This window comes from Heterocephalus glaber, unplaced genomic scaffold (assembly GCF_053883595.1).
Source record: "Heterocephalus glaber isolate CG9 unplaced genomic scaffold, H.glaber_assembly_v1.0 deba00000594, whole genome shotgun sequence".
NCBI lineage: Eukaryota > Metazoa > Chordata > Mammalia > Rodentia > Bathyergidae > Heterocephalus > Heterocephalus glaber.
Genome location: NW_028258151.1, coordinates 7,945,189 through 7,970,856, shown reverse-complemented (window position 1 = coordinate 7,970,856; position 25,668 = coordinate 7,945,189). Strand labels below are relative to the sequence as shown.

Below are 25,668 nucleotides of genomic sequence, written 5' to 3'. Positions count from 1 at the left end.
TACTTAAAATGTACCAATAAAAGAATTTAAGGAAAAAAGAATAGAATTCTATCCATTCTCTCAGGGATGGTGAGAGCTCTTTGTGGGAGGTAAGCGTGTGCTGCTCTGTTCACATGCCCCTTCAATAACTGACACACACCGCTCTCAAAAGCAACTATTCAGTAAAGGGAATGGAAGAGCTACTAATGTCTAACTCCAGTAACAATTTATTACCCAACATTCCCTTTCACTTCAGACACTAAAGTTTCATAATTTCTGTTTACTTCATATAAAGTCTATATTTAAGCCTTCTAGTGATCAAAGAAAGAAAACTAGCACTTTGTCTAATTTATCTAATTTGTAGATATTTTAGATGCTCTTATATGATTGAAATGAACTTCTAAATAAATAACAAATTATAGCTATATTTTGCTATCATGATTTTTACAAATTACTAAATAATAAACATTTTTAAATATTTTTTTAAATGAACTGGTGGTAAAAAAAATTTTTAGTCCTTTTCCAGCCTATTTATTATTCCAAATCCAGTTCAGGTCCATCCAGAATTTAAGAACCCTGGATTAATTTCGGGCATCATGTAATGCAGCTAATGTTTCCATGATTTCATATTTCTAATGTCTCCTTAATATAACCTGGGTATCAGAAATACAATATCCTTCCAGTGCACCTGTCTCCTCTTCTCTCTGATATGAGCCCATGTGTAATACCTGTTAGCCTGAATATATTCAAATATAAGTCATGTGGTTGGAAATGTCTTTATGGAGTTAGTATCCCTAATACATTTTTTTCAATTTTCATTTATTGAAAATCTGGTTACTTTCACGTTTAATATTAGGCTTTGCAGAGAACGCTCAGCCACTGTTCTGATGCCTTTCATGGTGCACTGCTGCCCTCTAGCGGATATCCTGAAGACTCTCTGCAACGTGGCACTCATTCTGTAAGCCTTTTGTGCCTAAGAAACAGCTAAACATTAGCCTTAAGTGAATCTTACATTAGCAGTTCTACAAAAATTAAACCTGTGGTCTTATTAATTCATTCTTTCCTTTCTATGTGAAATTAATATTAGCTGAAAATCCTAATTCAGGAAGAAAAAGATTCCGTCATTTCATTGTATGGCAGGTTCTCAGCTGATTTTTTTCCCTTAACTTACCCTTTTCCCCTTCATTCAGGTTGGTCATTTTCAAAACTCAATGTGTCTTCTTATCTATTATTCTTTAAGAAGCCAGACAGAAGTACCAGATCCCTTATGCTCTCCGTGAATGCTGTTTGGCAAAGGACATTTCTCAAGATGGAACAAAATAATTTAAATGGCACCAGTTCAAATTCTTAGTACTACCAGCTATGTCAACAGGGATTTTTATTTCAAAAAATATAAAAACATTGAAGGCTTGAATTGCTATTTTTAGAGTTTTACTTTTCAGAGACAGTTCTGAAGTGCTTCCGTGGGACTGTTTTCCTTCGGGATGAGCTCCCCTGGCTGGACAGGTAACAGACAGGTGGCAACTTACTGGCACAACTCCACACGTGTGCTGCTGAGACTGGCTTGTGGTCATACTGACTAAAGCTCAGTGAAAGTACCTTAACTTGAGCAGCATATTAACAAAAAGAAAATCCTTGATTATTTTCCCCATATTTGGTATCCAGAGGTTCACAATTTTAACATGCATGGTACTTTTCACTGTTAGACACCCCTGAGACTGTGTAGCTAATGCCATTTTGGAATAGTATAGAGACTGTGAGACTCAAATCAAGGTGGAAACCTGGATTTGATTCCCAGTTCTTTCAACCTTTTGCTTCTCCGCATCTTATATCTCTCACTTATAATACAGTACACATACATAGTTTGTAAAATTGTAAAGAACATCAATAAGGCAATAAATTAGAAATCACTCACATGGTGTATTCTACATTTCAGGAGCTTAATAAAACTTGGTTTAATCTAAATTTAATATAAGCATGAATTTTTCCCCAGTTTTCTAATGAAAAAGCATTCTTTATCTTTCTCCTTTCTTTTCACTGTTTTCTTGCTCTTTGTATCCTTGTAAATAATGCTTTTTAGTCAGGTCTCTTTTTCCAAATTTGAGCTACTTTAAGCAGGAAGGAATTTTTTAAAGGATATTAAGTGATTCATATAATCTGAGAGGGCCAGAAATTCAGGTCCAGAAGCTGTTCCTGACTGCTCCAGAGAAACCCTGCAGCAACACCACTGGGCAACACCAGCAGCCCTGTCCAAGATGGAAGATGCCAGTCCCGTGTGGCAGCATGGTGACCCCAGCCCTGCTGTCTCCCTCAAGGCTGCCCCAGGATGGAGGATATGCTGTTGCCCCCTCTCCCTCTCCCTGTCCCTCTCCTTCTTCTCCTTCTTTCTTCCTCTCTCTCTCTCTCTCTCTCCTTTCTTTCAATACAGATGCAGTTATTTTTAAGGTTAGGTGTGTCTTCATCACTGCATCTGACTGGCAGAGTCTCATGCCTCAGCTGCAAGAGAAAGCTGAGGTTTGACTCCTACTTAGGAGTCCAAAGGGAAGGAATTCCACAAACCAAAAGGCTTTTGAAAGGTCCCACATGGCTAACACCCTGAACCACTCTGCTGTGCCCTCTTTTCTATGATCCTATCAAGATACTTAGTTGTGTTTCCTCAAGAGCTTGTAGAAACAGAACTTGGAGAAGTTCCTCTAATGGCCATAATGTTAAGCCAATAAAAACCACAAGTCTTTGATTCTCACAGCTGTACCCATCTCTGTTTCTCACCCTCTCTGAGGATGTGATGTGTGGTATACTGTATAAACATAGTGCTCTATAATGCCTTAACTATAGGCATTAATTGAACATGTATTAAATTCTAAAACACTTGCAAAGGAATAAGAAATATAATGACAAATATGAGGACGATGCGTGTCCTCCATTTTTGGAACTAAGATCCTAATTAGGAAACGTAACATGAACCACTAATTATAGGGAACATGAGAACTGTACCATGGAAAGCATTGCACACAAAGGTCGTGTGTGAGGTAAAATCCTAACACCTCCAGAGGAAGCCCAAGAAGAATGATATGTGTGACAATACCTCTATCATAAACACATAAGTCAGTCTGCTGTGTTACTCAGGTCCCTGGAGTATGTCTCTGCATTGGTGGTAAATCCAGAGGTAACTGCATATTTCAATTTTTATTCATATTAAAGTTTTGAGATCTTTCATTACCTTCAAAGTCATTTTAAGCTTCACTGTTTTTCAGATATTATAAAATGAAACTTTAGATTATAAAATGCCCTTGAAAATAGCAACTTCTTATGATGACACTAATGTTTTAGTTTTTAGTCTTAAAACATTATCGTTTTTAATTTACATTTCTTATGTATACTCATTTAATAACCAAATTTAAATTCAGTAATCACATTTTCCCTTAAGCTTTGATTAGAACAATTATGGTGAATGAAAATGAGAAAGTAATTTCTGTAAAGAAATTCAAAAGCATCCTTTTCAGGCCCATAAAGACTTCCAAATAGTTTTTTCAGCAACAGGCCTACAAAAAAATATGTTTTGTTCTTCTCTTTTTTTGGTACCGGGGATCAAACTCGGGTCCTTGAGCTTGCGCAGCAGGCAACAAAACCACTGAGCTAAATCCCCGACCCCCTGTTTTGTTCTTCTTAAGATACACAGATCTAAAACTTTTTCATTTTCTGCTTTTCATCTTTGTCTTGGTTTCCCCTGGAACAACATACAAAAAATGCTCAATAAATAATACTGAGTAAACATCTGGCCATCTTCACTTAGAACAAGAAGACAGAAGCATCAGCAGAAGGTCTCATCAACAATAGGAAAATCGGGAACAGATAAAAGTAAAAAAAACCAGATAACTGAGGTTTAACATTCTCCTATTCCAATTGTTACTTATTCCTCAACTCTCTTGGCTTGTGTTAAAGACTAAGAATATCCATCCACACACACATACAGTAACTGAAATCTGTAAATTGTACTGAATATTTTCTGCTGACTCACTACTTTATACTTAACAATGACAATAATTTCCTCAATTTCATAATTCCCTTGCATTGGCATCCTGGGTATTGCATTTCTTAAATTATTCTAATAATATGTATATCATTTTGGGAAGCAGTAACTGACACCCCCAACTTAGAAGAGGAGTGCTTTAATTTGGCTCATGGTTTTGGAGGGTTCAGTCCATGGTTGGTTGGTTCCAAGAGAAAAATATCATGGCAGAGGGGTTTGGCAGAGGAAAGCTACTTGCTTTATGAAGGTTGAGAAGCAGAGCAGAGCCAACAGAGCTGGAGAGGAAGGGGCCAGGACCTGTATATAGTACCCCAGGCCAAAACTCATCCAGACACACCCAGAAGTGTACTTTATTAATCTCCTGGTTTTAAGAAATCAAGTTGATACAATTAAGGTTAACTGTCACAATGTGTAAAAGAATAGGAAAGAAAGGCTGAAAAAACTGTGATTAGCAGAGTTTTTACAGCACATTTTACTCATTGTATTAAAACCAAGCTAAAGCACTAGACACATTTCACGAAGGCTAGTGAACTATGGAGGGCTCAGTACAGCTCTATTAGAGTGAGAGAGAATACAATTTTTTGCATGAGTGGCTCCCTCTGAGCAATTCAGATTTTCTTCTCTAGAAGGAGAAACATTACAAGAGGTCTTTTTACTGGTTCTTATATTTTTATTCTTCATCCCCATTTCCTACAAATGTCCTACACACAAATACACACACATGCACATACACACACACACGCTCATGCACATATACTTACATGCAAACACACAAGCAAGATGGTGTATTGTTGCAACAAAGAGTCCAAATCACTGGGTCATAAAAGACACAGAAGTTTGTCTTTCTTTCAGGTAGAAATAAATGGATGTAGACAAATCAAACATAGCTCCACAAAGGGAAATTTCTACCCTCTGGCAGGAATCTCCTGGTGAGAGTCTTCTAAGCCAGTCAGCTGGAAGGTGAGGACAGGAAAGGGGCAGGGAAAAGTGCCCGCCTGTCCTCCCAGCCAGTTCCTAGAGCTTCCTCTCTGTGCTCCACTGACACCTCCTTGGCCGGACCTGATCACGTGATCACCTTCAATTGCAGTAGAGGCTCGGAAATATCATTTCTTTGTTACACAATGTCTTCCCTTCTGACACACTGCAGTGTTATTACTGGGATCAGAGAAAAATGAAAATTGGCTGACTATAGCAGCTGCCGTGAGCTTCCTTCTTATCCCTCCCATGGGGAATCTGTGGGATTTCATTTTCAGATGATATAGGTCAGGTTCCTTCCTTCTCCACCACCCTGGGCTACCTTTCTCTCTATTGTTCAAGCCACTCAAGAACTTTATTAATTTGTTACCAAGTACACTCATTCTACACAAAGGAGAAAAGAGGTGGGCCAATAGTGAGGGACAGACTGACTTTCATGATTTAAGATACTAAATATTAAGAACTTTAATAGGAAAAACTGAGCCAAATGCTCTGACTCAGCTTGTATGTTTGCCACCTAAATTGAGACCAAGGTCGGTTTTAATTGAACATAAATCTCCTAAGCAGTAGATTGGTGTTTTCATTTGCTAGCAAGTAGATTTTTGACTTGTTCTCAAAGATGCTAAACTTTAGTAATAGTTGCAATTTTATCACATTCAAACAAAGGCCTGGGACATTTAATATTCTCTGGAGAATCCTCAACTTCTGTAGGCCGCAGAATTAGTAATGTAAGTACAAATTCAGGCTGCTCAGGGGCCCCTGGGTAGCTGGGCAGTTGTTCTCACACTCTGCAAAGAATGAGTGGTTTAAAGGGATGTCCAGCTTCAAAGAAGGAAGCCAAGAGGAGGTGCCCACCCCACTCCATACAACCTGGACCCTGTCTGTCCCCCATCCTTCTATGTATTGTGCTTCTACATATGACATTGCTTTAAAAAAGACTCTGGTCACTTTAACAACCTGATTTCATCACTCCCGGCCTGAATTCTATCTCTGTGGATTCGATTCTTGAGGACATCATAGTCTGGAAGTCCTTCAGCCTTTCAAGAGCTGGTGGAGAAGCATGCAAAGAGAAGTGTATAAACTTCTACTGACTTGTGATCATAGCAAATTTTTGCAAAACTGGTTGCATTTGAAAAGACCATCATGATGCTGACCAGCCAGATCCCTACACTGATTCCCTTAGTCAGATTATAGCAACGTGTGCGTTTCCCTGGCAGTCACAACCTGTGTTTACATTTGAAATTTTTCCTTATTGTAGTCATTGTTCCTTCTAAAGCTTAATTCTTTTTTCATGTGCAAATGTATTTATTGCTTACAACTGAACACTCCTGCATGTGTCCCATGACATGAAAGAGTGATAACCAGCTGACACCACCAGTTGAGCCTCCATTTTAGACCTTCTCCACAACTTCTATTGTTTCTGTCCCTCACCGTTCCCTCTCAGCAACCCAACTTCATCTGACAGATTCCACAAGGACAACAAAAAGAGGGTAAGCATTTGGAGACTTGCGGTTAATTATGAAAGTTCAATCCTTTCCTGCTGATAGATTAGCTGTTAAAGCTAAAATAACATCTTGAAACAAAGAGTTAGGAGTTCTATTCTAAATAAAATACTCCAAGAATTTATTTCTCTCTGCATCTGTTTCTTCATTTTCCAGCTCATATTTCTTCATGGCAACAAAATACCGAATGAAAGTTTCTCCCAGAGCCTGTCTCAGACACTGATCCTCCTCCAAGGCCATGAGGGCGTCTTCCAGCTTCACAGGGATGGTGGCTTGCTGGGCCTGGCAGAGGCCTGTGCTGTCACCCTCCCCGGCCACAGCACTGTCGCAGCTCTGCAGCCCATCCAGGCCCGCGGCAATGGTGGCAGCCAGCACCAGGTACGGGTTGGCAGTGGCCGAGCCTAGTTTGTTTTCTATCCGGGTGCCTCTCCCACCGTGACTTTTGATGTTGAAGGCACAACTGTTGTCATTGTAGCCCCAGGCCACAGGCACAGTGGTCTTTGGGTCTTTGCTATCCTTGCAGTAGCACTTTCGGCAGCTGACATCAGGCGCCAGCAGGCAGCTGAGGGCTGGAGAGTGCTTCAGAAGTCCTGCCAGCCACTTCTGCCCAGCCGGTGTGAGCAGCTCGGCTCCAGGACTGCTGCAGAACACATTTTTCTTCCCACTGACATGCCAGACACTGTGAGACAAAATTCCGGAATTGCAGAACCCTGTCTCAAGGAAAAAGCTGGCAATGTAATTGTATTTCCTGGCCACTTCTTTGACAGCTGTTCGGAGGGTAAACGCGTTATCGGCTGAAGCGATGCCAAATTCCGGCAGAAAACAGATTTCCATCTGACCAGGCCTGGTAGAAGAGGAAAAGCTCTCCACGGTGGCCCCAGTGTGACACAAGCCATTCACGAGTTCCTGCATGAAGGGCTGGTCATGATTATCTAGAAAGGCCGGAACAGGAAAAGATACGGCCTTGGAGTTGATAACTTCAGACACACCAAAGACACAGAAGTCACAGAGGAATGCAGACAGCAGGGAGAAGCCTGCATCTTGCAGCTGGCTCAGCTGCCTCTTAGCTATGCACCTCGGGGAGGTGGGCAGCGGCTCCCCTGTCACCGTGAAGGTGTCGCAGATCACCCGGGCAGTCCTTGGCACCCAGGGCAGCACTCGGAAGGTGCAGAGCTCGGGCCTCAGGACTACATCGCTGTTGAAACACGTGGCCCTTATGTGATTCACCTCGTCATCCTTAGGGTCAGGGATCAGTTCCAGATAGCCTCAGGGCATGAACACACCCTGGGCCACTTTTTCCTAAGGAAGAAAAAGGAGGCCTTAACTGATGCAAAGGAAGTGCTAAGAAAGAGTTTGTTAGTGAGGAGCAATTGGTTTAATGTCTAATTTGATATCAGATAAATTTTAAATGTTTCAGAAGAAAATCCCCAAAGGCACCTTTATCAACTACTAGTTCTTAAAGCCGTGAAGGTATTACATGCTCCTAGATATGAAAAACAGCTATAAAACATTTATAAATGCATTACAGGGATAAAGAAAATCTATCACAAAAGACAAAGGTAAAGCCTTATGGAAATATTTGAAATCACCATAATCAAAAGTACTTTGTAAAATACTTTCTATTTTATGATATAGTTGCTAAAACCTCAGATAAGGCTCTATTTTGGCTAATTTTAATTGTATATAGGATACAGTAACAATAATTCTGTACATGGTTACAAAGTGCACTGGTCAAATTGGCCTAATTAATGTTTTCATCTCCCTATTGTAACTTTATGTTGGAACCTTCAAGCATAACTCTTCCAGGTATTCACAAAATATACGAAAAGTTATGAGCCACCGCACTGAACTTACGCCTCCTCCCTGATTGCATTTTGGTGCCCATTGTCCAGCACCCTCTACTTTCCCCATCCTCTGCGAACATGGCTCCACATCCAGGCCAACCTTCCTGAGTGTCCACGTATGAGAGAGGAGTGTGGTATTTGACTTTCTGTATCTGATTTATGTCACTAACATGATGTCCTCTATCTCCACCATGTTGTGTAAATGGCAGGATCCCTTTCCTTTTGTGACTGAATAATATTCTACATGGAAACAGCACATCTGCCTTGTCCACTCATCCACTGATGGGAATCCAGGTTGATTTATGTCTTAGTACTGCGAAGGGTGTGGTGACTAGATCTGCCTTGTAACCCGGCCATCTCACTCCTGCATGAGCAGAAGAGATGCTGTGGCACATCAGAGGTACCCACATACTCATGCTTAGGTGTCCTCTGCTGAATCCCAACAAGTACTGGCTCTCAAAATTCTGCAGCAAAGAATCTATCCTCAATCTTTGTCAGAAAGCTGACCGTGGCCAGACCAACAGCGCATGTGACAGTTGTCTGACACTGGAGGAGCCCAGTCATCAGACAGTTTCACTCCTCTCCACATTCACTTTCCAATCCACGTGAGAATGAACCACCTCACTGTCTCCCGGAGTCCGGAGAACCTGTCTGTGAGTTCGGACCTACAGCTCCAGCTCCAAGGCTCCAAGTCAGCATGAACCATTTGTCAGCAGATGGAACCTCGAGTTGTAGCACTTTAGCAACTACTGGTGTGAAGTTTGGCGACTCGGGTATGCGCCTTGGCTTCCATATCCATCAAATGAGTGTTCAAACAGGCCACTGATAAGGCGCTTTCTAGCTATATATGTATCTGTGGTTCAGTGGATTTGGTCATTTATTTAATTTATGCTGCGTACCACACAACAGGGAGGTGATGAGGTTATAAAATCGAAGACAGACATAAAACAATTTCTATAAACTGTGTAGAATATCAACAAAGCCTTGTGTGTTCAAGGTTATGTTAATGGGTGGAGAAGAGGCCCTGACCATAAAATGAGGTTTTCATGAAGTTACTGAGCTTCATGAGGTTAATAAAACATCCTGACTTTCTGCCAGCCAGACTGTTTTCTTATGCTATTCTAAGATCTCACAGCCATGCTACCAGGGGCGTTGATGCAGACAGCAGTAACAGTGCCGCTGCCTTGTGCCTGGAGCCACTGCTTTCCTCTCTCCAACTGCTGCATGTTTTCAAATCCCATTCGACCTGGCTCAGCCAAATCTGCTTTTATCATCAATAAAGTTGAGTGAGCAAAGCACTTTTTGGTGCCTACTTAATTTTTCAAATTACTCAAGGACTTATCCACATGAATTTATAAACACACATACACACACTCACACACACACACCACATTGTGGGATTTCAGAGCACTTCAGAATGGAATTCTTTAACTCAAATATTCACTGCCAAGAAGTCATGTCAGTTCCCTCCACATATATTTTATTTTGAGCATTTGTGTATCATTTCCACATGTATCTGCAATGAGGGACCAGGTGCCTTGTTCCTGAGATGCCCAGGAGCTCTTGCCACTTACATTTGCACTGTGTCCCTCACTGTAAGCAGACAGCAGCTGGTTTCCATTTCAGGCCCAAAGTCCTCTGTGAACTTGAAAGCCACAAGTAAGAAGTAACACTTTATTCCCCAGGCTATTTAATCCAGATTTTCCTAGGCACTCTTTTGTAATACTGTCATTTTCTGTATTCTTTTTCAGACATGTGAACTCAAGCTACACTCTATTCATTGTAGAAAACACAGAAGTATGTACAGGTATCTCTTGTTCCTACCACCAATTACCTTATTGACAACAGATGCAAAAACTGGAGGAACTTCACACTCAATGTTGATCACTCTGAACTCAATACAAATTCTTGCAGAACAATTCAAAACCCTATGTCAACTGAAATTTGGACCACAATAAAGGGTACCTTTTGAAATAACCCAAGAATTAATTCTGAATTCTATAATAGTATGTCATGTTGTAATTAGATCAAAGACAGAAGAACCCACATTATCTCCATTTAATTTAAATTAAAATAAACCTTTGGCTAGAAGGAAGACAGTATAGTCGGATGTGATGGTGGACACCTGTAATCTTAGCATTCAGGAGGCTGAAGCAGGAGGATCACCCCATGAATTCAGGGCCAGCCTGAGCTACATAGTGAGTTCAAGGGGAGCCTGAAGTATACAGAGAGACCCTGTCTCAAACAAAAACAAAAACAAAACCAAACAAAAGACTACAATTGGTTGAAAGCAATTGGAAGAAGCATACATGTCCATCAACAGATGAACGGATAAAGAAAACATGGTATTTATACTCAATGGAACACTACACTGCCATAAAGAAGGATGAACCTGAGTCATTTATAGGAAAATGGGTGTACCTTGAGACAGTATGTTAAGTGAAATAAATCAGACACATAAGATTAAGTATCACATGATTTCTTTTATATGAGAAAGCCACAGTATAAATAATTCAAAGAACAAAATGAAAGATAGGTAATAGAAATCAAGGAGATAGTTAATTTGAAAATGGGCAGTAACTACCAGCACAGAGGAAAGGGCTTTTGGGCCACCATCTGTCCCGCCCCTCTGGGCCAGAGGAAGGGGCTTCTGAGCCACTGTCCCACCGCTCCTGGCCCAGAGGAAGGGGCTTCCGAGCTGCCATCCATCCTGCCACTCCCAGCCCAGAGGTAGGGGCTTCCAAGCCACTGTCCCACCTCTCCGAGCTCAGAGGAGGTGAGCCGTGCAGGCGCCAACAGCATGCCCACCCCCCTGTCAAAATGAGAAGACACGTAAATAAGTCTCAAAACAAGACTTCCAGATCACCTACAGCAACCCCAAAGGGAAATGAGATGGAACACTCTGATACTCAACCACCTAGACCCACTGAACTGGCAACAAAAGAGGATCTGAAAAAAATGAAATCAGAAATAATTACGCAGATAACAGCAGAGATTGTGATCCTAGTGCAAGACATGATTAAAAAATCTAGAGAGAAGCTGATGAACATGATGGAATCCCAACACAGGAAACAAATGGAATCCATAAAACAGAAGCAAATATATTTCCAGGAGATGAAAAACTCCATTGAAAGTCTACACAGCAGAATGAGCCACTGTGAGGACAGATTTTCAGATATAGAAGATAAGATTGCAATTAGTGACCAGGAAAAGAAAAACTGTTTTAAAAGTGTAAGGGAACATGAGAAATCAATCCAGCAGCTGCTAGATGATGCAAAGAAGAATAACATAAGACTGATTGGAGTCAAGGAAGAAACAGGAGAGAGTGCAGATGACATAAAATATCTCTTCACAGAAGTAATGGCAGAAAACTTCCCAAGCAGGGGAAAAGAGCTTGACATACAGATAAGTAAGGCATATAGGACTCCAACTAGCCTTGATCAAAAAAAAACTCTACACATAGGCATATAATTGTTAAGATTCCAGAAACTCAACAGAAAAACAAAGTTTTACAAGCAGTTAGAGAAAAGAAACAAATCACATAGAAAGGAAAGCCCATCAGAATCACAGCAGACTTCTCAATACAAACCATCAAGGCAAGAAGACCTTGGAGTGACATATTCCAAGCCCTAAAAGAAAACAGCCTCCAACCCAGATTGATGTACCCTGCAAAACTATCTTTCAAAATGGATGGAGAAATAAGATGCTTTCATGACAAAGAGTACGTTAGGAACTTCATGAATACCAAACCAGCACTCCAAAAAATTTTACACAATGTCCTAGGAACAGACATTGAGGATCACAACCCCAGGAAGCAAAGCAGAATGAACCCATCTGGCATGACAAGAAATTAAATGTAAAAAGGGAGAACCCAACAAAAAGAAAAAGTCATGACAATGATAAGTCACTACGTTTCAGTTATAACCACCAATGTTAACGGTCTCAATTCACTAATCAAAAGAAACAGAGTGGCAGAATGGGTCAAGAAGCAAAATCCAACAATAAGCTGCATACAAGAAACACACTTAATTCAAAAGGAAACTCATAGACTGAAAGTTAAAGGGTAGAAAAAAATACTCCATGTGGTGAGAACCTGAAAAAAAGCAGGAATACCTATCCTCTTTGCAGATCAAGTAGATTTCAAACCAACAGTGATTAAGAGAGACGAAGAAGGACACTACATCCTTGTAAAAGGAGCAGTAGAACAGGAAGAGATGACAATCATAAATATCTATGCACCAAACACTAGTGCACCCAACTATATAAAACAAATATTAACAGACATGAAAAGTCATATATACACTAATACAATTGTAGTGGGGGACCTCAATACCCCACTGTCACAAATAGATAGATCAACTAGACAAAAAATAAGGAAGGAAATACTACAACTCAATCGAACTCTTGAACAATGAACTTAACAGATGTTTACAGAGTGTTCCGCCCCACAAAATCAAATACACATTCTTCTTAGCTGCACATGGGTCATTCTCCAAAACAGACCACATACTCGTGCACAGAACATGTTTAAGTAAGTGCAAAGGAATTGAAGTTATCCCCTGTACATTATTAGACCATAGTGTGATGAAATTGGAGATCCATAGCAAAAGAAACTCAAAAAATTTAATAAAAACATGGAAATTGACCAACACACTTCTGAATAACCAATGGGTCACAGAGGAAACTAACAAAGAAATCAGACAGTTCCTTCAATTAAATGACAATAACAATACAACATATCAGAATCTATGGGACATAATGAAAGCAGTCTTATGAGGGAAATTCATAGCAGTGAATATGCATATTAGAAAACAGAACAAGCCCAATTAAACAACCTGATGCTAAACCTCAAGCTTCTAGAAAAAGAAGAGCAAGACAAACTCAAAGCCCTGTGAAGGAAGGAAATTATAAAGATCAGAGGAGAAATCAATGCAATGGAGGCTAAGAGAACGATACAAAAAAATCAATGAAGCCAAGAGTTGGTTCTTAAAAAGAATCAACAAACTTGACAAACCCTTAGCCAACCTTATCAGAAAAAGGAAAGAAAAGGCCCAAATCCATGCAATCAGGAATGAAAAGGGTGAAATTACAACAGACCCAGCAGAAATCCAGAGGATCATCAACACCTACTTCCAGAACCTATATGCCAATAAGATGGAAAACACAGAAGAAATGGACAGATTCCTAGATACATATGAATTACCAAAGTTGAATGAAGAAGACCTAAAAATTCTAAACAACCCAATATCAACCAATGAAATTGAAAACATAATCAAAAACTTATCAACTAAGAAAAGCCTGGGCCCTGATGGCTTCACTGCTGAATTCTATAAGACATTTAGAGAGGAACTACTGCCACTACTGTTTAAACTCTTCAATGAAATTGAAAGGGAAGAAATACTCCCAAATTCATTCCTGGAAGCAAGCATCACCTTGATCCCCAAAGCAGAGAAAGACCCAATCAAAAAGGAGAACTGTAGCTAAATCTCACTAATGAACACAGAGGCAAAAATCCTTAATAAGATACTGGCAAATAGAATGCAGAAGATCATCAAGAAGATCATACACCCTGATCAAGTGGAATTCATCCCAGGGATGCAGGGATGGTTCAACATATGCAAATCAATCAATGTAATACACTGTATCAACAGAGCCAAGGACAAAAACCATATGATTATCTCCATAGACGCAGAAAACGCATGACAAAATTCAACATGCATTTATGATAAAAACCCTACAAAAAATTGGAATAGATGGTCTCTACATCAAACTGATAAAAGCCATCTATGAAAAACCAACAGCCAAAATCATACTAAATGGTCAAAAATGGAAATTCTTCACACTAAAATCAAGAACAAGACAAGGATGTCCACTATCACCACTCTTGTTCAATATAGTCTTGGAAACATTAGCCACAGCAATTAGACAAGAGAAAGAAATAAAAGGAATGAAGATAGGAAATGCAGAAGTCAAATTTTCATTATTTGCAGATGACATGATACTCTATATAGAAGACCCCAAGAACTCCACCAAAAGTCTTCTAGACTTAATAACCAAATTCAGTCGAATAGCTGGTTACAAAGTCAATACACAAAAATCAATAGCTTTCCTCTACATGAATAACAGACTCAGTGAGAGAGAAATAGGGCAAATAATTCCTTTCATAATAGCATCCAAAAAACTGAAATACCTAGGAATCAACCTAACAAAAGAAATCAAAGACCTCTTCTCTGAAAACTATAGCACTCTGAAAAGAGAGATTGAAGATGATATCAGAAAATGGAAAGACATCCTCTGCTCTGGGTAGGAAGTATTAATATAGTGAAAATGGCCATACTTCCAAAATTGCTATATAGATTCAATGCAATTCCAATTGAGATCCCAGCAGCATACTTCATGGACCTTGAGAAAACAATCCAAAAATTCATTTGGAACAAGAAGAGACCAAGAATAGCAAAAGCAATTCTAGGTAACAGAGAAATGGCAGGGGGTATCACAATGCCTAACTTGCAACTATACTACAAAGCTACTGTGATAAAAACAGCATGGTTATAGCAAAGAAACAGACCTGAGGACCAGTGGAACAGATCAGAAGATGCAGAAACTACGCCAGACACAGTCAGCCACCTCATCTTCAATAAAGGAGCCCTCACTGAAGGAAAGATAGACTCTTTAAAAAAGGGTGCTAGAAAAATTGGGTTTCAACTTGCCAAAGATTAAAACTAGACCTATATCTCTTGCCATGCACTAAACTAAAATTGAAATGGATTAAAGATCTAAATATTAAAATAGAAACACTGAACTGGCTGGAACAGAGGTTAGGTAGAACTCTTGAAGACATTGGTGTAGGAAAAGATTTTATGAACAAAACCTCAGTCGCATGTGACCTAGCACAAACAATCAACAAGTGGGATCTCTTCTTATTAAAAAGCTTCTGCACAGCAAGAGAAACCACCAGTAGTGTAAAGAGACAACCCACAATGTGGGAAAAAATCTTCACCTGCTCTTGCTCAGACAAAGGTCTACTATCACGAATCTATAAAGAACTTAAAAAGATCAGACCTCCAAAATTTAAAGACCCAATCCAAAAATGAGCATCTGGACATTTCTCAGAAAAAGAAGTAGAAATAGCAAATAAATACATGAAAATATGTTCAACATCACTGGTCATTCGAGAGATGCAAATGAAAACAACTCTGGGATTCCACCTCACTCCAGAAAGAATGGCTGCTATCATGAAATCAACCAATAACAAATGCTGGTGGGGCTGCTGGGAAAGAGGAACCCTGCTCCACTGCTGGTAGGAGTGTAGACTGGTGCAACCACTGTGGAAATCAGTATGGAGATACCTCAAAGAACTAGGACTGGAAGTCCCATTTGACCCTGCTATTCCACTGCTGGGGATCTTCCCCAAAGAATTAAAAGAATCATACCAGAGTGATATATGTGCGCCCATATTCATAGCAGCACAGTTTGTGATAGCTAAAACTTGGAAACAGCCCAAATGCCCAACAACTGGTGACTGGATAAAGAAAATGTGGGTTTTTTTATAAAATGGAGTACTATTCAGCCATAAAAAATGAGAAATTAGAGACATTTAGAGCTAAAGGAATGCACATTGAGCCGATACTCTTAAGTGAAATAAATAGGACACACATGTATAAATACTGAATAGTTTCTCTGGTGTGAGAAACTGAAAGTGTAATAAGGACTAAAACGTATAATAGATAAAGTGAAATACGAAAAAAAGGGGCAAAGGGGAAGGGGAAGTGGGAGGGGTAGGGGAAAGAAAAAAAGGGAATGGAATTAATATGAGAAAAGGAAAAAATGGAAGCAAAATCTTTGTAAATAGGGAGGGATGGAGGGGTTGAAGGGAGTCCTGGGCAAGGGTGAAAAATAAGAACCAAGAGAGATTATGTAAAGGCGCAAATTTCCAAGGATGAATGTCATTATATTGTATGCCTAAAATGTATCAATGATTAGAATGAATAATCGATGAGGCAAAATAGGAAGAAAAGGTCCAAAGGGGTAAGGGTAGTGGCAGGGGCAGAGAAAAGGAAAGAAGGGAAAGGAAAAATGATGAGAAATGGAAAAAATGGAAATAACTTCTTTGTAAATAGGAAAGGGTGGAGGGGGTGAAGGGAGGGCTAGGAATGGGGAAAAAATAAGAACAAAGATGCATCATGTAAAGGTACAAGTTCCCAATGAGAAGTGTAAATGTGTTGTATTCCTAAAATGTACCAATAAAAGAATTTAAGGAAAAAAAAAAGAAAGAAAATGAGCAGTAGACGGAGAGATTGGGGAGGGGAAAGAAGGAAAAAGGGAAAATAAAAGGAATTAACGTGTGTTATATTTTCGTGTACCAACTTGTCTCAGTCAGTGTCAGTTCTGCAATTTATACTAATAGAAAAATAATTGCTAAAAGACTTTGTGCTAATATTTGCATTTAATAAGCTCTTTTAAAAATATACACTATTTTATCATAGGTTATTTATTGTGCACTTTTTGATTATGAAAGTCTTCTTCATTTTTACTTAATGATTTTTTTAAAAATAAAACCAATAATTTTGCAGTGCTACACACACCTGTCATCCCAGCACTCTGGGAGGCTGAGGCAGGAGGATTAGCCTGTGCAACTCAATGATTTAGCAAGAGCCTGTCTCAACCTAAAAGTAAAAAGGGCTGGGGATGCAGCTCAGTGCAAAGGCCCTGGGTTCAATCTACAGTGCCCCTCCCCCGAAATTTATTTTTTTAATTGAGTAAAAAATAACACTTAGCTCAAAGAAATAATAAAAGCAAGTAGTAGCCGTGAGCCACAGGCATTGGTTGCAGTAGAACAAGAGAGGGAGAGCAGCACGGAGCTGGGACTGTAGAGTCCCAGACCCACAGCTGGCTCTGCCACCACCAGCCTGGAGTTGTAGAGACTGTCTAGGATTGCCCTGGCTGTTCTCAGCCTCCCTTCTCCATCTATGAGAAGAGAGGATGAATTATGGTCTCTTCTATGCCTTCATGGTCTAATTTAATAATGTCCAAATTGACATTTTATTTTCCACAAAAAAAATTGTAAAATTATTCTTATAAAGATCTAAATTACTGCTTGCTAAGCCCTGGGCAGCTTCAAACTATGGACTCACTTGTTTCATGAGTTTCTGCCTGGACAAAAGCAGAACTTTGAGAGGAGCTAGTACAGATGAACCTGCTTCTGATATCTAGTCACAGTAAATCTCCCCCAAAAAGTTATTTAATCTCAAGTTACAAATACTCATGATGCATATGTTCATTGTGATTTATACCTTCAAAGACTCCCAAATGAATTCAAAGTGTTTTGCTAAAAATACAAATAGGTACTCTGAACATTAGATGAGAATAAAAAAACTGGGTAATGAAATGAGAAGGTGAATTATTAAAAAGTGGACACATGAGAATAAACATATCAATTGAGAGGATGTGTACTGAGTATATCAAAATTCCATGATAAACCTTTTCCTAGCTAAGCTCCAGAAGGAAAGGGGAAAGGAGTTCTGTTGTATAGGCTATTAAACTATTTAACGGGAAATATTTTGAATAGCAATTTGAAAATGCAGAAATGTTCTTTTATGTCAATTATATCAATGTTCAAAAACAAAACAAACAAACAAAAATAACCAACAGCTACAACAAAAGAGCCCAGTGTGGTGGCACATGCCTGTAATCTCAACACTCAGGAGGCAGGGGAAAGAAGATTGCCATGAGTTCAAGGCCAGCCTCAACTACAGAGTGAGCTCAAGGCCAGCTTGAACTACTTAGCAAGACCCTGTCTCAAAAAAAAATAAAATAACCATCAATTTTCAGCATATATAGAGAGTATATTAAGTTATATTTTGTAAAGGTGTTCCATGGTGGAATTAAAGTAATGTCATTAGTAAAATAAATTATTAGAATGTGAAAAAAGACTGAATAACAGTTTTACATTGAGGTCCCTGGTAAGTGTGTGAAGTGGCCTTATGTTTCCTTATTGATGAGGAGAGATTCATGTGAATTGTCTTCTGTACCTGTCCACAGAAAATCTGACCTTTGTTATCAAAATTAATGATGATGTTTTCTTAACTGAATGAAGAAGAAATGGTATCTATAGTCAAGTCCAAAGAATTTCTAATTTTAGTATATGTGCTGCTGAAGTAAGCCAAATCCAAATTCTAAGAATTTCTTAGAAACAAATGTAAACATGTTAAAATTCTTCAAAAAGTTTTTTGAAGATACCCTGCTTCCCCCAATAGAAACAAATAAGAAAAATTATAATCTGATATTAAGGTGATAAAAGTATGACATTCTAAAAGTAGTTAAGCTTGAAGAATGCTCAATTTTTATACTTTCTTAAATAGTACTGACTGATGTCCTTCCCTAAAAAACTTGACATTTAAATATATAACAAATAAGTTATTAAAATAAACACAGAAATTAACTCCCCTAAAATCTTAGCCAGTCTGAAAACATATTGTAAAATACAATGTTTCGTGATATTATTTTCAAGAATTTAGTTCACTACTCCCAGGGCAGATGAGGTGAGCCACGTGGGTGCCAGCAGCAACACCCCCACTACCCTGTGGAAATGAGAAGACACATAAACAAGCCTCAAAAGTAGACTTCCAGATTACCTACAGCAACCCCAAAGGGAAACAAGATGGAACAATCTGATAATCAACCACCTGGACTCTCTGAACTGGCGACAAAAGAGGATCTGGAAAAAATGAAATCAGAAATAATTTCTCAGACAACAGCAGAGATTGTGCCCATAGTGCAAGACATGATTAATAAATCTAGAGAGGACACAGATAAAAAAATATAGGAGCTGAGGAACATGACGGAATCCCAACATAGGAAACAAATGGAATCCATAAAACAGACACAAACAGATTTCCAGGAGATTAAAAACTCCATTGAAAGTCTACACAGCAGAATGAACCAATGTGAGGACAGAATTTCAGATATAGAAGATAAGATTGCAATTAGTGACCAGGAAAAGAAAAATTGCTTTAAAATTGTAAGGGACCATGAGAAATCAATCCAGCAGCTGCTAGACGATGCAAAGAAGAATAACATAAGACTGATTGGAGTCAAGGAAGAAACAGGAGAGAGTGCAGATGACATAAAAAAACTGTCCACTGAAGTGATGGCAGAAAACTTTCCAAGCAGGGGAAAAGAACTTGACATACAGATAAGTGAGGCATATAGGACTCCAACTAGCCTTGATCAAAAAAAATCTACACATAGGCATATGATTGTTAAGATTTGAGAAACTCAACAGAAGAACAAAGTTCTACAAGCAGTTAGAGAAAAGAAACAAATCACATACAAAGGCAAGCCCATCAGAATCAGAGCAGACTTCTCAATGCAAACACTCAAGGCAAGAAGAGCTTGGAGTGATGTATTTCAAGCCCTAAAGGAAAAGAGCCTCCAACCAAGATTGATGTACCCATTCAAAATTGATGGAGAAATAAGATACTTTCATGATAAAGAGCACCATAGGAACTTCATGAATACGAAACCAGCACTCCAAAAAATTTTAGACAATATCCTAGGAAAAGACAATGAGGATCACAACCCCAGGAAGCCCAGCAGAATGAATCCATTGGGCGTGACAAATTAAACACAAAGGGGGAGAATCCAACAAAAAGAAAAAGTCATGACAAAGCTTTTAAAACTTTTAACTTCATCTCCCTAATGGGTGTATAATTCAATCTTGTTATTTTACTGATTAGTATTTTTCTGATTCTAGTGTTACACATCTTTCCTTGTGCTGTACTGGCTATTTATCATCTTCTTGTGTCTACTTTTTAATTGGGTTGTCTATTCATGAGGTGTAAGAGTTGTTTACATATTCTGGTCATAGGTTATATGCATTATAAATATGGTCTGTCTAAGGACTACTTTTCATTTTAATGATGTCATTTAAAGTTCTAAATTTTGATGGAATCTCATTTATCAATTTTTTTCTTTTATACATCATATTTTTTATATCCTAGGAAGTTCTTGCCTACCCCTAAATTCATGAACATTTTCCCTTATAATTTCTTCTTAAAGTTTTATAGTTTTACTCTTTCATATTTAGGTTCATATATCCTGTCAAGCTATTTTTATGTATGGATGTAAAGGGTTGAGGTTAATTTTTTATATACGGATCCAGGTGTTCTTGTGCTGTTTGCTGAAAGCACTATCTTTTCCTCTGCTCTTGAGTTGAGTTTATGCTCTATAAAATGTTAATATTAAATAATCTTTGAAAACTCAGTGGACCATATATGTGTGGTTCTATTTCTAGATTCTCTGTTTCATTCAAATGATCTATATGTCTTTCCTTACACCAACACTGCCTTGATTACTGTAGCTTTAGAGGAAGTCTGAAAATTAGGTACTAAACATCTTCCAACACTGTTTTTCCTTTTTCTTTTCCTTTTTACTTTTCTAGGTCCTTTGTACTCCTACATAACTTTTAAATTTCAATATCCAATTCTTCATTTATAGTAAGTATGCATAGACCTGAATTTTTATATATACCTTGTGTTTTCTAATCCTGCTAAATTCAAATACAAGTTCTAGGGCCTCCTAGAGATTTCTTAGTGTTTTCCCTGTAGATGATCATTTCATCTACATATAAAGATTTTGCTTCTACCTTGCCAATCCTATCCTAATTGTGTCATTTTATTGCCACACTATTTTGGTTTGGGCCTATGTTTCAAAGCTAAATAGACAGATGAAAAGTTGGCATATGTGCCCTTTTTCCCCACCTTAGGGAGAAAGCATTGTATCTTCTCCATTCATATAAGGCGTTTTCACTGGAAGTATGGAGTATATGTCTTTGATCTGTTGAGAGGGTTCTGTTCTACTTCTAGTCTCCTGATAGCTTTTACCATGAACAGCTGTGGAATTTAGTCCAATACTTTTTCTCCAACTAGTGACAGGATCATATGGGTTTTTCCTTTCCTCTGTTAAAATGATGACTTTGGGGGTGGATTTTCCAATGCTGAACCAACACTGCCATCCCTATAATAAAACCACTTTCTACATACTGCCAGATCTGACTTCTAATTGTTTCGTTAAACAATTTTTTATCTATGTTCATACTTTTTTCTTCTATTATCTTTATCCAGTTTTAGGATTAGCACAATGTTGACTTCCTAAAATGAGGGGAGAAGTGTTCCTTTTTTTTTCCTGCTTTAAATGTTTGTTATAATTTATCAGTTTTAATGCATATGAGCCTGTTGTTGTCATATAGGTTGGTTTTCAAGCTAGGAATATACTTTCTTTAATAGGTGCTATTCAAATTTTATATTTCCTCCAAAGTTAGTTTCATTAATTTGTCTTCCAAGGTACTTCATAGAAGTTATCAAATTTATTTCAAAAAGATTTTTGTAATATGCTCTCTATATCCTTTTAAATGTTGTAAAAGCTGTGGTAATGTCTCCTAGATCTTTATTTTGTAATTTTAAAAATGTATAATTGATATTGTGTAATAAGAAGAAAAGGTCTAAAGAAGCTGGGGAAGTGGGAGGGGTAGGGGAAAGGAAAGAAGGGAAAAGAAAAAATATGAGAAAAGGAAAAAAAATGGAAACAAAGTCTTTGCAAATAGTGAAGGGTGGAGGGGGTGAAGGGAGAGCAGGGGAAGGGGAAAAAAAATAAGAACCAAGATTCTCATGTAATGCTACAAGATCCCAATGATGAATGCAACTGTATTTTATACCTAAAATGCACCAATAAACTTAATGGGAAAAAATTTTTTTTAAATAAATAAATAAAATTAAATTAAAGAATTCAATGTTCATTAAGTCGTCCAATAACAATAGGGCATTTTCTTATCAGAATTAGAGCTGACAGGGATATGCTTTTTTATCTAGTAAATTCTTTCTATTTAATCATTTTTCCCTTTCATATTTGCTCTTGGGTCTTCTGCTGCAATTTCCTCATGTCAAATAAAATGTAATCTTCATAATTGCAATAAGAAGAGAGAAGATAATTCTGTGGAGGGAAATTATTCAAGGCAGGAGGACTAAAATTACCAGTCTTAATTGGTTTTCTATTTCTTTTGGGTACACGAGTTGTCGTTTGAGAGCTGAGAGTATATGTTAAGCTCCTTGGGGAACAATAATGTGTTTGGAGAGGGACCAGGGAAAAAACAAGATAAATTATTGCGTTTCAGCTTGAATTGCTATGTAGATTACAGAAAATAAGGATGAATAATAAGGACCATTTGCTTGCTAATGGTCATGAAATTACATTCAGCTGTAACTGTATGTAAAGCTCACTTGGAAGAAGTATGCAGGGATAGTCTTGGATCTAGACACACCATGTAGGTCTGTTGCTTCAAAACGCACAAACTGGAGGTGATTTTTGGTCATCTCTTGCTTAATATGCTTCATTTTCGAAGAAAGTTGAGGTGGAGTCAAAATTTGAGTGCTGTTCCTAGCGCGATCTGTAAATACAGGGTGGTTCTAAGTCACAATTATGGTTACCACGAAGCAAAAGCAGACTGGAATCTAGGGAGGGAGTCAGTGTGGTTAGATGTCACCTGGTGTCCATCAAGGGAATCATGCTTCCACCTGGACATCTCACTGTTCCCGCACTGCCTTCACCATCTTCCCAAGAACACTGTGTTGGGACAGCCTAGGAAACTGTTCATCAGTGGGACTAGGTTAAATCAACATGTTTGCATAAGAATATAGCAAAGTCATGTGTAGGTACTTACTGAACATTCCTTTGCTTATGGAAATTACAATGTATTTGCATAACAGTTGGTGGACTTTTTTTTAAAGAATGAGAGTGTAGATGAAAAATTTGGGTTGCATACTTTTAAAATTAGAAACAGAGTAAAATGTCCTTTTTAATACTTTTTAAATGGTCTTCAAATTCTAAAACTGGAGCTAAATCACCTAAAGTAACCAGTTCATTGGCTTGAGTCCCAGAGAGGCACAGAAGGTACCTCAGTCACTATCAGTTCACTTCAAAATGGAAATTAGGGTCTGGCTGCACCACCTTGATGGGGTCTCATTACCACAAAACAAAGAAGCACATCCATTGCACACAGGTGGCCAAGTACGGAGTTCACGCTGTAGATGTTAATTCCTGGAGCCCCACAGAGTAGCGGTGCAGTAGTACAGAGCAGTAGGATGGCATCCTATCAGAAACTGCCTCTGCCTGGCCGCTTTCTCATCCCCTCTTTGCCTCTGCTTTCCCATCGATAGGACATTAGCTACTGCACGGGCTTGTTACAAGGGTGGACCAAACAAGTTATTCAACAGTTGCTGGCAGACAGCAAATGCCACACAAGTGCTGCTTACCATGCACACAATGACTCGAACCCTGGTAAACACTCCTGCTGTCAGACCTGAACACCTGCACCTGAACACCATCGACCTGTCACATGTGACACTGACAGCTATAATTCAAAGTGATTCCCGAGTATCCTTTTTCAAAATATAATTAGGCTTTAAAAATAAGCATAAAGATTGACAGTTAAAAATATAGATTAAGTAGATTTTAAATTTGGGAAGCATGAGGAAAACAAATTACTGGTTCTACCTATGCAAATACATTAGACCTAATGTCCAGTCGCTGATGTGTTTGGCTACTCTGAGATGGAGGCCTTGGAACTCACTTCCATTTAACCCAAACAAACTGTAGCAATCACAGTGTTGTGTGCTAAATTAGCAGTTTTGGTATTCCTAACCTATTCTGAAATAGTGGATATTTGGCCCAAGTTGAATAATGCTCCTTAAATAAAATAAAATTTATAAGTATTTTAAGATATGGAAATTTCCAAATGATCAGTATTCTAAAAATAAGCAATTATGTATAAACTGTGAAGAAGGCCTCTCCTATAAAAGAAAAATGGTAATTTTATTGGCTCGCTAGTAGTAGTATGACAGGTAATCTTATTAGTTATTTTCCTTATCTGTATATTCTAAATTTTCTGCAAGATATATTTATTATTTAAAAATAAAAATATTCACCAATTCAAGATAGATTTTTTTTTCATCAATCCCTACTTTTCACAATGGATCTATATCTAGTAAGTTGCCAGAAAAATCTACCCCTCCCCGTAAAACATTAAATTACTGAGGGATACTATATGCAAAAAAAAATGCCATCAAATGCAAAGTTGGGATAATTTCATAAGACAGAATATTAAATCTGCAAGAGTTAATTGCAGTGTAGCCACATCCAAACCCTAATGCACTTTAAGACCCCCAAGGTGACTGAACCATGAATATAATTATCACTTTGCTGCAGTTGCCATAACTCTTATCCCCAACTGTGAGGCTGAAATGGAAATTTCTTCTCATTGTGGAGTTGCATCTCTGGAGGCCTCCCTCCTCAGCTCGCTGGAGGTTATGTTCCAGTACATTTGCACATCGTCCCTCTTCATGTCTCTCCTGATCTCCTTTTAGGAGGACACCAATTCCACTGGGCTAGAGCCCATCCTACTGACCTCACTGAACCTTCCTTACCTCTGTGAAGACCCTGTCCCCAAATTCACTCAGCCTGAGGCCCCACGGGTAAGACTTTAACATAAGAATGTTGGAGAGACAGGCCCAGATGGAGTGAGGTTCCCTTCTCTTCAGGATTTTCTGTTTCCATGGAAGGCCTCCTCCCTGTCCTGTCCTACAGTCCCATCTTCTGTCTGTCACCCTACATTTGCTTCTCAGCCCCAAAAGAGTAGGGGCTTAGGTCTACTGGGTGCTGTATCCTTGGCACCTGTAGCAGTACTGGCCAGTAACGGGCACTTATTATGTGAATGAGCAAGTAAATTAATAAATCTCTCCTGTGCAGTGTGACCTTGTCTAATTAATAAGTAAAAGCCTGCACCATGTATTTTAGGATGTATCCTTAGTATCAAGTTTTTCATTTAAAATTTCAATTCTTTCACCAATTATAGAAACCCTATCCAACCTAATTTCATTTTCAAGCCATCAACTAATCTTGCTGTATCATTGTTTTAATCTCTTTTCTTCAAATAAATCATACTTGTTCCCTACAATTAAACCTTCTGGTCAGCCTTTCTCAGCCACACATGATGAGCAGCAGGCAGAGAATCGCCAGTTCTGGCCCCATTTGCTTTTCTTCCAGTGTGATTCCTGAGAGGTATTCTCCTATCCTATCCCCTCAGAAGACTAATAAATCAAATCAGTGTGCTTTTATAGAGGAAGTTTTTTCTGCAGTTAGTGTTTAGTGGGAAAAAAATAAAACATTAAAAAAAAAAACCTCAAAGCTCTATAGCAATTAGAAGGCTTTGGAGAAATGTTGTCCGTGTTCAGTGACAATGAGGACATATTTCAGTTGCAGAGAACAAGCCACAGCCACTTATAAA

General features: G+C 38.5%; 1 protein-coding gene across 1 annotated transcript in view; it reads right to left on the bottom strand.

Annotated features, from left to right (window-relative positions):
• Lgsn (lengsin, lens protein with glutamine synthetase domain) overlaps positions 1-25,668 on the bottom strand; it is a 214,042-nt gene continuing 188,374 nt past the window's right edge. Inside the window, 2 exon segments of the mRNA XM_021259409.2 lie at positions 1-7,785; positions 22,607-22,773. Of these exon segments, the coding sequence (XP_021115068.2) occupies positions 6,586-7,785; positions 22,607-22,773 (1,367 nt within the window). The 3' untranslated portion in view covers positions 1-6,585.